At 51.6% G+C, this 14,136-nt stretch overlaps 1 protein-coding gene across 1 annotated transcript; it reads right to left on the bottom strand.

Moving 5' to 3' along the window:
• Positions 1 to 2,074: 2,074 nt before the first annotated feature.
• On the bottom strand, positions 2,075 to 3,010 carry LOC140645909 (olfactory receptor 14J1-like). The gene has a single exon (XM_072849370.1). It carries the CDS (start codon positions 3,008 to 3,010, stop codon positions 2,075 to 2,077), a length of 936 nt encoding a protein of 311 aa, XP_072705471.1.
• Between the last annotated feature and the right edge of the window lie 11,126 nt (positions 3,011 to 14,136).

Raw genomic sequence — 14,136 nt, 5'->3', positions numbered from 1 at the left:
AATGGATTAATTTGAGCCTGGGAGACAGTGTGAGGAGAATGGTCTTTAATATTTTTGTCATTGTTTCTCACAATCCAAATCTTTTTAAGTGGCAAGAAATTAAATTCATCCTCGGCAAGTCAACACGTCTTTGCCCGTGACAGTAATTGTTAACTGATCTCCTTTACTTTATCATGATCATGACCTTTTCTGATTTATTTTCTCCCTTTGTCCTGTTGAGTCAGGGGAGTGAATGAGCAGCTGGGTGGGTGCCTGGCTGCTGGCCAAGGTTAATCCATCACAGGACCACATCAGGACGGCTGCATCCATTGTGGGGCTCCACAGCATGGGGAAGATGCTACACAGACTGGAGCGAGTAGTGCAGAGGCCAGAAGGATGATTGAGTCCTGGAGCACATTATGGACAAGGAGAGGCAGAGAGAGCTGGGTTTTTGCGAAACTTTCAGAATAAAACACTGGAGCATGAATAAAACACTGGAGCCAGTTGGTAGGATCTTGATCAATGGACATTTTCAATATTTGTTGAGACAAGGCATTGAGCAGCTGATCCAGCTGGAGCTGTCTGACAAAATGCTTGGCTGAGAGACTAGCAGCGGCAAGAGCTATGGGACTTGTGTGTGATAAGTGTCATTAGGAAACTGGTTCCCTTTTTCTTAATAATGGCAGTGGAGTTGGGTATCACTGAGTCTTTGAGGAGCACAGAGGTGACCATGCAGCAAAGGTCCCTCCTCAGGGCTGGGGTGAGTGACCAGACACGGAAATGGCCGGTGCGTGGGACTCATTTTGGGATATTTTTCCCCGGACAAGTTTCCCAGGCTGTCCCAGGAATATGGCACAGACTGGGCCCCCCTCTTTTGCACCTTTGGTGCCTTGCTTCCTTCACCATGACACCTGATGGTCTACTGTGAGCACCCTGCTGTGTGCGCCCACCCTGCACACTCTCACAGCTTAGCTCTACACTGGTGCTTTCCTCTCCTGGACTCTTTCCAGCCCAGCCAGCCTCTCCCCAGCTCTCACCACCATCCCTGCCCTCACCCCAGCCAGGCCCAGCAGAGCAGCCCATGCACTGGTGCCATGGCAGGGCCCAGTGCAAGGTGCTGCAGAGCTCTGGGCAGTCACCCCGTGGCCCACTCACCCCGAGGCCCACTCACCCCATGGCCCCAGGCCCCCTGAAGGGCTCAGCAGCTCCTGGTGGGCAGAGATAGGGGTTCAGTCTTCCCATCAGCCCCAGGGGTGGTGCTGGTCCTGAAGGCATGAGGAAATGGAGGCTAGGCACTCTCTGGCTCTCCTGAATTCATACTGTAAGTGATCCTTAATCCTGACTGAATTTGCCCCCTCTGCTGCTCCAGTCAGTCCTCACACTGGGGTTCCTCAGGCACCTCCTGCATCTCTCCAGTCTCCTCTCCCTCTGCCTGCTGAGTCCCCACTCACTCCCATGGCACTGCAGAGTCCTTGTTCATGGGTAAATTGATTTAGTGTTTTACTTTTGGTGGACTTCAACTGTGAGGGTGTTTCACCTTCTGTGTCTCCCTTCATTCCAAACCCAGGGCACGTGCTGAGTCCACAGCCTATCTGCTCCTCACCCCTACAAATTCATTTTTGAGAGAGACTTGTATATGCTATCAATCCTGTCATACATGGAGAAACCTGAGGAGATAACAGAAGCTCATGGAGCATCTCCCCTGCCATTGAACACCAAGAAGAGAGCTTTAAATCCAGAACATATGGTCCAGTGGAACCCAACGGTACCATGAGCTTAACTCCGAAACTATTGAGAACACAAGGAGAACAGATTCTTTTAAAGACCAATTCCTAGACTTTTTCTTGGAAATAAATTTGGAGGAAGAGCCCAGCCTTCACGTACAGCACGTACATTTATTGAAGAGCTGGTATCAGACAGGCCACATTTGACACAGTATTGTGCAAGAGTCAGACTGTTGTGTCTGTTGTGGATCAAGCCCAAGACAAATAGTATAAACCCAGAGAATTACCAATAAGCAGGATTTTATAAGAGAAAAAATCAGAATTCTGGCCAAAGATAAGCTCTGGGAAATGTGCAGAGAAATGAAGGCAGGTTATTGTCGGTGAAACAGTGTCACTTGGGCCAGTTTCCATAGGGCATCCTTGAGCTCCTGGTTCCTCATGCTGTAGATGAGGGGGTTCACTGCTGGAGGCACCACCGAGTACAGAAATGAGAGCACCAGGTCCAGAGAAGGGGAGGAGATGGAAGGGGGCTTCAGGTAGGAAAAAAAGGCAGAGCTGATGAACAGGGAGACCACGGCCAGGTGAGGGAGGCACATGGAATAGGATTTTTGCCGTCCCTGCTCAGAGGGGACCCTCAGCACGGCCCTGAAGATCTGCACATAGGACAGCACAATGAAAACAAAACACCCAAACATTAAACAGGCATTAATCACAATCAACCCAACTTCCCTGAGGTAGGACTGTGAGCAGGAGAGCTTGAGGATCGTGGGGACTTCACAGAAGAACTGGTCCAGGGCATTGCCTTGGCAGAGAGGTATGGAAAATGTATTGGCAGTGTGCAGGAGGGAATTGAGAAACCCACTGACCCAGGCAGCTGCTGCCATGTGGACACAAGCTCTGCTGCCCACGAGGGTCCCGTAGTGCAGGGGTTTGCAGATGGCAACGTAGCGGTCGTAGGCCATGACAGTGAGAAGACAATACTCTCCTCCAATCAAGAAGACAAAAAAAAAGACCCGTGCAGCACATCCCAAGTAGGAGATGGCCCTGTTGCCCCACAGGGAATTGGCCATGGCTTTAGGGAGAGTGGTGGAGATGGAGCCCAGGTCGAGGAGGGAGAGGTTGAGCAGGAAGAAGTACATGGGGGTGTGGAGGCGGTGGTCGCAGGCTACGGCGGCAATGATGAGGCCGTTGCCCAGGAGGGCAGCCAGGTAGATGCCCAGGAAGAGCCAGAAGGTCAAGAGCTGCAGCTCCCTCGTGTCTGCAAACGCCAGGAGGAGGAACTCATTGATGGAGCTGCCATTGGACATCTGCCTGTTCTGGGCATGGAAACTGCCAAAGGAGATAAAACAGAAAAATTCAGACAAGCTTCTCTGAGCAAATTTCCATTCCTTCACTGTGTAATACCTGAGGGTGCTTTTCTTTCTTCGGGGACTGTTATGCAGCTCTGATTTGTGGTGGCTGAGTGTGCTGTGCAGAGCAGTGCCCTCTACCCATGGGCTCCTTAAGGGTCAGCCCTGCTTTACAGCAATGACACGTGGAGGCAGCAACACCCAGTGTGTTTGGAGGGAGGGGTCCTGGGGAGGGGTTCCCTGTGCTGCACTATAGCGGGGGGTAAAAAGCTCAGAAGGACGCTTTCTTCCACAGGGGAAGGTGGGAGATGAGGAGCAGCACATGTGTCTCGTTACACTATGTGTTAGTATTCAGAGACCCCCATCCCACTTGGGAGATATTCTTGGAAAGGGTCAAATTCCCCCATTGCCCCGTTGTTCTCAGAGTAAATCTCTGTCAGTGCTCCCATCCAGGAGGGCTGCTCTGTCCATTAGCCTGGTGCCCAGCTGCTCTGTGCTTGCACCACTCTCCGTTGCAGGAGGACTACACACAGAGGTTGCTCTGAAACAGCAACTGGACTGGACTCGAAGTAGAGGGGTTCTGTTCAAGGAGCAGATTTCTGCTTTCGAGCACAGCTAAGCCGAGTAGGGTGAAGAGGACAGGACAAGGATGCTGATCTACATGGGCAGATCAGGTGCACTCAGACATCACCAAGGTCCTACAGGAGAGATATGCCCTTCTGGAGTGATGCTCACAGCCCCCCAGCACTCCCTGTCCAGCAGAACCAGGTGTCTTAAAGTGATGTCTGCTAAGGGAAGCAGTGTCTCATTGCCCAGCCACTCACTGCAGTGTCTCGAGCCTGGAAAATTAAGAGAGGCCTTGGGCACCTTGGTCCCATGGAAACACCTCCAGGGCAGCGCCCTCCAGGGCAGTGTCAGAGCAGGCACTCAACTCCCCCACCCCTTGCGCCACAACACCACTCTTATTGCCACGGACCCCAAGAGCAGGAAGAAGAGCAGCACAGCCAGGGGGAGAAACAAAGAAACACTCTGTGACTCTGCTGCTAAGGGAAGCAAGGAGAGGAGAGGCAGCCGGGCACTCAGGAAAGCCTTCTCCTTCCCCAGCAGAGCACAGCACCTCCCAGCTAGCAAAATCCCAGGGCAGTCGCTCTCAGGCCCTTGGCTCTGCAGAGGGAAGTGGCCACGTGTCAGGAGAGATGCAGCTCTGCTGTGCCAGAGCTCTGGCTGCAGGGGAGGCAACTCCTGCCCTGCACCACACAGCCCTGAGGGCAGAGGCTCTGCTGGGTGGGAGATGAGACCGGGGGTCTTGCTCAAAGGAAGGGGTCTGCATTGGAGGGGATGACAGGCAGCTTTCCAAATTCTCCCTCTCGTGACATTGGTGATTTAAGTTTCCTATAGCTCTCTGCCCACGTGCCTGCTGCCTGGAGCTATCCCTGCTTCAAATGTTTCTCTGCCCTCAAATATTTCCCTATCAGGAATCACAGACCCCAGCACCAACTACTGTCTGCTCAGCTCTGACCTGAAGAAACCTCCCAGTTTCAGGCACTCTCAAGAGGTACTCCCCGTTTGCAGGCAGTAAGGAGCAGGTCAGACAAACCCTGATGAGGACAACAGAGGTGATGCTGGTGCTCTCTGGAGGTAGAGGAGTGGGTGAAAGCAGTTTCCTTGGCTCCTACCAGACCTACTGATCTCCCAGTGCAGCAGCTCAGGACTGTCAGTCTCCCTCTCCAATCACAGCAGCGCCTTTTCCTGTTTCCCTGCAACAGCATGAAATGGAAAGCATAGACTCAGGAAAGCTCTGTGCCTTTAAGCCTTTAAAATGTGCCTTTCATTTTCCTCTTGAAAACTCCCCTCTGAAATGCCCCGGGCAGCTCTCACTGCACACCCTGCCTTCACCCCTTCACACTTGTCTAACAGGAGCCCCTGCGCTGGCACTCCTCCTGACAGATCTCGTAGGCTGCAGGCTGTGATAGCTTTAGGAGAGCCTTCCACGAACCGCAGCTGCATTGCCCTGCACCAAGAGACTTACCGTGTCAAGGGCTGTCAAGATTTCTTCCCTTTGAGCTCTCCTCTCTCCTCCCACTCCAGACTGCCTTCAGTCTCTCTCTGCCCTACTCCTTTTCCCAGAGCCCTGCTGCGCTTTGCAGAGGAGTTCTTCCTTGGCAGAGCTGTCTCTCTGCAGTGCTGCCTGCTTACCAGGAGCTCCCTCCATCCCAGGAGCCTGTCTCAGCCCAGCAGTAGAGGACCTGCCCAAGACGTCACTTTCTCTGCCCCCCACCCCACCCTGCCCTCCCTCCAGGTGTCCCTGGGGCTCTCCAGGAACCTACTTGCAAAGACGCTCAAGTAATCACCCATGGTGCCTGTCGCACCTCTGCAGAGACGTTTCTTTCCAGCAGTGCCCTTTCTCCTCTCAGAGACACACTTAGGTCTGAGAATCGCCCTTCCTTGTCCCAGCATTAGAGAGGACACCTGGACACTGGCAGGGAGGGATCTCCTTTGCCCATGCTGAGGGAAGACAATCAGCTGAGTCCATGGAGGCATCTCATCCTGGATGTGTAGTCCTGAGGCTGGAAGGGACCTCAGCTTCCTCCCATGCCTGCCACAAACGCACAGGAGGTGAGATGCCTCTTGCTTTGGTAATGGCGTCTGTTAAAAACAGGCACCTGCACTCCTTGTCTGTGATCTGGTAGTGTCTGGTAGTGTCTGTGATCTTCACGATCACTGAACTGCCCGAGGAAGGCTGGGTACAGGATGAGTTGTCCCGTAGGCAGCTGGAGGAAGGGACACAATTTTAGGCCCTGGTAATCACCGGGGACTTTGAAGACCATGGACCTCTGCTAGAAGACCTCAGTTACAGGGAAGGTGGAAGGTGATCCCTGACCCGGCATGGTGATAGTGCTCTCCTGGATATGTTTTTCACGAGAAGACAAGGCAGGAGTGGTGGAAGATGTGGAGGGTAGCTCTGGCTGCAGTGTGAGTGAGGTGGTGTAGTAGGAAACCCTGAGGGAAGTGAGCAAGACAAATTGTAGCAGGTCTGAGTAGAGAGGAAGGATCACCTCTGTCAACCCTTTGGCAGTGCTCTTCCTAATGCAGCCCAGGATGCCGTTGTCCGCCTTTTCTGCAAAGGTGCAATGCTAGGAGAAGCAAAGGCTTCCACAAAGCTGAAGGCACCAGAGGCACCACAAATCTGGTGGGCCATCTGTACAAACACATTAAAAGCTGTCAAAACAGAGCTTCTCTCCAGGGGGACCTTGAGAAACTCTCAGATTTGGCAATAGAAGCCTCATGAAGTTTTACAAGGAGAATCTGTGAGTCCTTTTTTGGGGCCAGAATAACCCCAAACATGAGGGCAGGCTGGGACCTGAACAGCTCAGCAGTGACCCTGAGGAGAAGGGCCTGGCCTTCCAAGGGATGCCATATGAGCCAGTGGCCCATGCTCAAAGTTAATGAGGCCAACTGCAGATAGGGCTGCATTAGGAGGGGCGTGGCCACCCAGGTAAGAGAGTTATCATCATCCCCCTCGCCTCAGCACTGGTGTAGCCACATCTGGACTAGTGTGTCTAGGTGTGGGGCTCCCGAGTCTGGAGGAATGAGGAGGAATTGGAGAGGTTCTAGAGGAGATCTGCCAGGATGGGGTTTGGGGCTTCTGTGGAGAGGCTGAGAGAGCTGGGCTTCTTTAGCCTGGTGAAGTGGAGGCTCAGGGCTCTATAGTAGTAGCCTGCAACTACTTGAAGGGTGCTTTCCAAGATAAGGGAGCTTTTCTTGGTAGTGGGAAGAGAAGGAAACCTCCACAAAGCGCAGCTTGGAAGTTTCACAGCTGATGTGAGGAAAAAGAAGCCTCTCTCATAGAGTATCCGTGTGGTGTAAAGGTCACCAGAGGGAGTCTGGATCAGCGCATGGCTTTGTGTTTCAAGGAAAAGGCAGTGAGGGCGGAGAGACATCAGTGAAGATATAGAAATGCTGGGGTGAGAGCTACGTGGGAAAGCAAGATGGGTGTCTACAGCCTGAAGGGAAAGAGGTGCAGGCATGGGACAGGGTAGGACAGCCTGCAGTAGAGATGACTAGGGGCTGTGTCAAAGCTGAAAGGCTCAACAGGACCAAGGGCTTTGTCCCCTTGGCTAAGGCACTTGCCTCTACCACCAAGGCCTACCAGGAGAAACTGTCTTTTGAGGCTCTGGACTTTGTTTTGTCCTTGCCCCTTCTTTGGGACGCTGGGAGGGGTCATAGAATTCTCCTACACTTGGCATTGCTCTCCCTCACATCCCACTGCTCCCAGGAAGAGCCCTGAGCCACGTGTGAGGGACAGGGTCTGCCGTCCCAGGGCCTGGGGGTCAGGGCTTGGCCTTTCTGCTTCCTAAAAGAAACCAAGGGTTTCCTCAGCATTACAGCTGCCTGCACAGTGCCTGTGCATACCTGCAATCATGGCCTCCAATTCTCTGCTCTAACAAGGCCATGGGGAGGGTTTGTCAGTAATGGCCCTCAGTGGGGCCCATTAATGCTTCAAAGTACTTTGAGGTTTGCTTCTGACTTCTTGAGCCGTTTGTTCAATCTTCCCTCAGTATCGGAGGTTCATGGACTCAGCACCAAATGCACCATGGGGCTCATTAAAATACAGAAAGCCCTAACGAGCCATGTCTCTTCCTGTAATTCTCTTCAAGTCTCCAAGACTTGTACAGCTAATTAGGCGGGTTTCATAGAGTAGTTAAGAAGGAAGATTTCAAAGTTCATCTAATAAATATATGGGTTTTTTAATTTTTTAAGGATATTTTTTGTCACTTTTCAGTTTAGAGAAGAGGTGATAGAAGCATTCTCCAAATGACATTGATGCAGGGTGTCTCCTCAGGAGGTCTGGACAGGTAGGAAAAGCACTCCCTTGAGGTCTCACACTGTATGGAGAACTTTGCTCCTCACCTCCCAAAGCTCACCATTTCAGACATTGGCCATCTGGGAATTACATCATTCTTCTTTGCATCAGACTTCTCCACTGATCTCTGCAGCTGGATGTTACAGCTCCATTGCACATTTTCCCACATTCTCTCCTTCGAGAACTGGCTGCACAGAGGCACAGAATAATTTTTCCTATTCATAAGGAAAGAAAATTAAAGCATGATCAGTTTATATAAACAATAAACCACACCTTGTAATCATATGCTAAGTACAAGCTGCCTCTAATGAGGTCGCCTCTCTACAAGGGATAATCTTATCAGAAATGTCTTAGAGAGAGAGATGGAAAAAGCTAGGTATGAGCGTAACTAAAGTGTTGGCTAAAGAGAGCATTAGACTAGGGAAAGACAGGCAAGCTTTTAACTCCCTGAAGCTTAAAGCAGCCGCATAGGTGAGAGGTATCTGAATGAACAAAGATTAAGGGGAGGAAAAAAATGGAGAAGAATGGAAAGGGCCTTTGTATGGACAGTCTGCATCTGCAAAGATGACATTCCAAATGGTCATTGGATCAGGACAGGTGAAAGTATATGAAAGAGTAGAGAAATTAAATGCACGGTGTAAAAAGCAGACGAGTGGTCATGAAGTTACAGGGCAAGATCAATATTTCTTTGAGTATGCCTTTTCAAAGGACATGGAATTGGCCGAGGTGTCTTGTGAGTGAGGACAAACCACTGTTGCACCCATCTTTGAATACGACCAAATGTGCAAGCGAGGGAACCACAGGCTGTACAGCCTCGCTTTGGTGATCCATTGAATGACTCCTCGTGGGTGACATTCCTGGGCACAGGAAAGAGAAGAGCATCAGCATGGACTTTGCAAGGGTAAATCATGCCTCGCCAACCTGATTGGTTTCATGCTGAAGTAACTCCATTTGTGTACGACGGGAGAACAGTGGATGGCATTTACCTCTGCTTCAGCAAGGCTTTTGGCATGGTCTCCCTCAATATTCTTGTACCCATCTTAGGCCATTAGATTCAGGAGGGATAGACAAGCAGTTGAGCAACACACCAGTTGGATGATGAGGCTGAGAGAGCAGTGGTGAAGGGGTCATACCCTACCTGGAGGCCAAAGGGACATACTGGGTCATTTTGGGGCAGCACAGAGGACTCTCCTGGGCCCTTTGCAGTTTAACGCCTGTATCCATTACCTGGAGGATGGAACTCTGACCATGTTTGTCGATGGCACTAAACTGGGAGGAAGATTCCTGTGCCTTGGGATTGCCTTCAGGAGAAACCTGACAGGCAGAAGCACTGTCCTGTCAGGACATTCATGAAATAGAAGAAGGACAATGGCCAGATCCTGCGCCTGGGATAGACTAAGACTCTGCAGTGGCAGGGTCTGAGCACTGCCTTACTGGGGAGCAGCTCTGCAGAAGAGGCCCTGGTGGTGTTGGGGAAGGCAGAACATGTTCCAGCAGTGATCCACATGATCCAGTGCCACCTGGTGGCAAAGAAGGCCAGCAGTGTCCTGGAGTGTATAAAGAGGACCCTTGCCAAAGGAGTGAGGGAAGTGATTGTCTCCCTCTGCTCATCACTTCTTAGACCACCAGTACACGACTGTGTCCATTTCTGCACCCCCAGTTCAAGTGTACTGGGTCTGGCTGGGAAGGGGTTAACTTCCGTCATAGCAACCCCCATGGTGCCATGTTTTGCATGGTGCCATGTTTTTCCATGGTGCCATGTTTTGCAAACACGCACCCGTGTTTGGCTGTTGCTGAGCAGTGTTTGCACAGCGTCAAGGCCTTCTCAGGTTCTCACTCTGCTCCCTCCCAGTGAGTAGGCTGGGGTGGGCATAATTTTGGTAGGGGAGACATAGCCACGACAAGCTGACCCCAAGTGACCAGAGGGACATTCCACACCGTATGATGTCATGCTGAGCAATAAAAGCTGGGGCAGAGGAAGAAGGAGGTGGAGTTTTTTATAGTTCAAGGTACAAGGAATCTCATCCTACAAGATGAGATCATTAGATCATTTCATATGTGAAGTGCCTTTAGATCATTTCATATGTGAGGGCTCTGCTCCCCCTTGGCAATCACTGGCACCCAAAAACCTCACCTGCTTTTCCTTCCTCTCCTCCCTAAACCTGACCAAGTGATGGGAAGAAAGGCAGCAGAAAGGCCCTAGGCCTCTGTGAATCAGCTGGGGTGTGGCACTTGGAGGGTCACAGAGTCATTCCGTGATACACCCCATAAAAAATCAAGCTGGGGAGTGACTCTGCAAGTGTAAATCAACAAGGTCCATGGACAGGCAAGGCTGTGTCTATGGCTCTGTCTGGAGACCCGTACACCTACAACGTAGATCAAGCTGGATCTTAAGCTAAGGCCTGGGCTTCAATGGTCTCCTGGGCCCATGGACAGAGATGCAGGTGGAGGCCCCAGGTGATGCTGCTCAGGGCCATGAAGGCCTATGGATGCTCTCAGGGCCCTCACACTGCCAGATGAGACCCCACCTGCCAGTGCCCTCAATAGGCCAAATTCTCATTCCCTGGTGTCCAGGGTCTGCTCTCTGCTACTCTCCTTCCCCACATCCCTGGGGATCTGGGAGTCCACAATTTCATGGTCATTAAGGCCAAGGCTGACACTGGTCTTCCCATCCCTGACCAGCTCTTCCTCCTTTGGGACTACCAGATCCAGGTGAGCCGAAGACTGGGTGGCCCATTTAGAAGCTGACCCACACACAAGCCGCCATCTAACCTGTTACGTGTCCCATAGAGACCCCCCATATATCTGAGCTGCCCTGACATCACACAAGGAATCCCCCACTTCCCATCTTCCCTGTCAGCCTCTCCTAAAGATGTCGTATCCCCATCCACCACCAAAGCTGTGGAAGCTGTCCTTCCCCACCTCAGCTCTTACTCCAATGAACTCACAGCTCTGTGATGGCACAAGGAGCTCTTCCTGTCTGTGCCCCAGGCTGGGGGCTTTGGTCCCCATTTACAGTACAGCTCCTGTCCTGGTTTTGGCTGGGACAGAGTTAATTTTCTTCCTAGTAGCTGGTATAGTGCTGTGGTTTGGATTTTAGTATGAGAATAATATTGATAACACGCTGATGGTTTGGCTGTTGCTAAGTGGTGTTTACACTGGTCAAGGACTTTTCAGCTTCCCGTGCTCTGCCAGGTGCACAAGGAACTGGGAGTGGGCACAGCCAGGATAGTTGATCCAAACAGGCCAAAGGGCTGTTCCATACCATATGACATCATGCTCAGTATAGAAACTGGGGGGACTTGGCCGGGGGTTAGCGGTCACTGCTCGGGGATTGGCTGAGCTTTGGTCGGCGGGTGGTGAGCGGTTGTATCACAGTTTTTTTCTTGAGTTTTGTTCCTCTCTTGCTCTCTTGTTGTTTTCCTTCCCATTAAATTTTTTTATTATTATTATTTTTTGTTCCAATTCTTAAACTGTTCTTATCTCAACCCACAAGGTTTCTTACTTTTGCTCTTTCGATTCTCTCCCCCATCCCACTGGTGGGGGGCGGGTGAGCGAGCGGCTGTGTGGTGCTTAATTGCCAACTGGGGCTAAAGCACAACAGCTCCTCAGATGTGGCACCAGGGCCAAGGGCAGACTTGTGACATGGAAACCTGGTACCCAGAGATGGGATCCCTTGTGTGGAAAGGCTTTGCTTCCCAGCAGAGCCATGCTGGAGTGGAGGTCAGGTGGCAACAGAATGGTGGATGAGTTTCCCACAAAGAGAGCAAAAGCTGCAGTCCCCAAGGCCAGAGAGAAACAGGCCTGGGTGTGCAGCCCTGGCAGGAGAGGGGTTTGCTGTTCCTGGTGACCCTGCAGCACTCTGGGGCCTGTGCCAGAGGTGGAGCTGATCTCCAAGAAGGACAAGGTGCTGCTGAGCAAGTCCCTGGGGGAGGACAGCCTGTGATGCAGCCACACTGTGGGTATCATGCTGGGGGCCCACTGGTCACATAGCAGCTCTGCAGAGAAGGACCTTGGAATGCCAGAGGACGAGCAGCTGAGCATGAGCCAGCAGTGCACCCTGGCAGCAAAGGCCAACAGCCTCCTGGGCTGCATTAGGAAAAGCCCCGCTGGCAGACGGAGGGAGGTGACCCTTCCCCTCCTCTCCGCACTGGTGAGGCTACATCTGGAGTGCTGCGTCCAGTGCTGGGCTCCCCAGTACAGCAAAGTCGTTGACCTACTAAAGCAAGTCAAGGGCCACAACGCTGGTTTACGGGACTGCAGCAACTTTGATAGGAGGAAATGTTGAGAGATCTGGTACTGTTCAGACTGGAGAAGAACAAGCTTGGAGGGATCTTTTTAATGTTTAATGTGTATAAATACCTGGTGGGAGAGCATGAAGACCAGGGAGCCAAGCTCTTAGAAGTTGCCAGTGACAAGACAAGGAGTAATGAACACAGCTACAAACACATGAAATCCCATCTGAAATCAAGAAAACACTTTTTGACTGTGAGGGTTGTCAAACACTGGAACAGGGTGCCCAGAGAGGTTGTGGAGTCTCCAGCCATGGAGATATTCCAAACCCACCTAGACAACGTCCTGAGCAAGCTGCTCTAGCTGACTCTGCTTCAGCCTGGGGGGTTGCACTAGATGATTATAAGAGGTCTCTCAAACCTCAACATATCTGTAATTCTGTGAGCATAAAGGAGAAAAGTAAGACAGAAAGAAATGAACAAGACATCACCTTGAGTGCAAATATGGTGGGATCCCATACAGAGGACCCATGCTGAGCAGGAGAGAAGTGTGAGGAGGAAGGATCAGCAGAGATGTTCTTTAGTGACTGTTAACGCCCTCTTCACCATCCCCCCTGCTCCTCTTGGGGCTGGGATGGGTAGATGACTTGGGAGCAATGGAATACTTTGAGCCTGGGAGAAAGTGTGAGAAGCATGGTCTTTAATATTTTTGTGATTCTCACAATCCAAACCTTTTTAGAATTGGCAACAATTTAATTTGATCTTCCCAAAGTCAATGGGTCTTTGCCTGTGACAGTAATTGGTCACTGATCTCCTTTACTTTATCTTCACCCATGAGCTATTCCATCTTATTTCTCCCTTTGTCCTGTTGGGTCAGAGCAGAGAATGATCAGCTGGGTGGCTGTCTGGCTGCTGGCCAAGGCTAACCCACCACAGGACCACCACATCATGACTGCTGCATCCAGGATGGGGCTTCCCAGCACAAGAAGGACCCTGACAGACTGGAGCAAGTCCTGCAGAGGCCAGAAGGATTGTTTGGGCCTGGAGCACATGATGGACAAGGAGAGGCTGAGAGAGCTGGGTTTTTGAGAAGTCCCTCAGAGTCAAACACTGGAGAAAGGACACAGGCCAGTTGGTGGGATTTCAGTCAATGGAAATGTTCAGTCTTTGTTGAGCCAAGGCCATGAGCACCTGATGTAGCTGGAGGTGTCTGAGAAAGGGCTTACATGAGAGACCAGCAGTACAAGAGCTATCATAGAAATATAGGATTATTTAGGTTGGAAAAGACCCTGAACATCATTGAGTCCAACCATTAACCTAACACTCCCAACTCCAGCGCTTAACCATGTCCCTTAGTGCCACGTCTACTCGTCTTTTAAATACCTCCAGAGGTGTGTAATGAGTGTCGGTAGGAAATTGGTTGACTTTTATTAGTATTGGCGGTGGAGTTGGTTATCACTGAGCCCCAGAGCAGAACAGGGGTAACCATGCAGCAAAGGTGCCCCCTCAGAGCTGGGGTGCATGGCCAGAGATGGAAATGGCAGGTGTGTGGGACTGGTCTGGGACAACTTTGCTGGGGTAGCTACCCCAGGATGTCCAGGGAACGTGACAGAGACCAGGCCCCTCTCTATTGCACCATTGGCGCCTTGCTTCCTTCACCACAATGCCTGGCTCTGCACCATGTGCTTTCCTCTCCCAGGCTCACTCCACAGCCCCAGCCCCTCTGAAGGGCACAGCAGCTCCTGGGGGGCAGAGAGGGGGGTTTAGCCTCCCCATCAGCCCCAGGGATGGTGCTGGTCTCAAGGGCATGAGGAACCAGAGGCTAGTCTCTCTCTGGCTCTCTTAAATTAATATTGTTGGTGATCCCCAACCCTGACTGAATATGCCCCCTCCTCTGCTCCCACCAGCCCCACTCCTCAGGACATCACGACAGTCCTGGCCATGGGCCTCCTCAGGCAGCTCCTGCATCTCTCCAGTCTCCTCTTCCC

The sequence above is a fragment of the Ciconia boyciana genome, unplaced genomic scaffold (genome assembly GCF_034638445.1).
Source record: "Ciconia boyciana unplaced genomic scaffold, ASM3463844v1 HiC_scaffold_41, whole genome shotgun sequence".
NCBI lineage: Eukaryota > Metazoa > Chordata > Aves > Ciconiiformes > Ciconiidae > Ciconia > Ciconia boyciana.
Note: the sequence above shows the minus strand (reverse complement) of the source record. Positions and strands in the feature narration are given on the sequence as shown.

What these genes read in the sequence shown, in the direction of transcription:
- LOC140645909 (XM_072849370.1), bottom strand. Translation starts at nt 3,010, where the DNA reads ATGTCCAATGGCAGCTCCATCAATGAGTTCCTCCTCCTGGCGTTTGCA.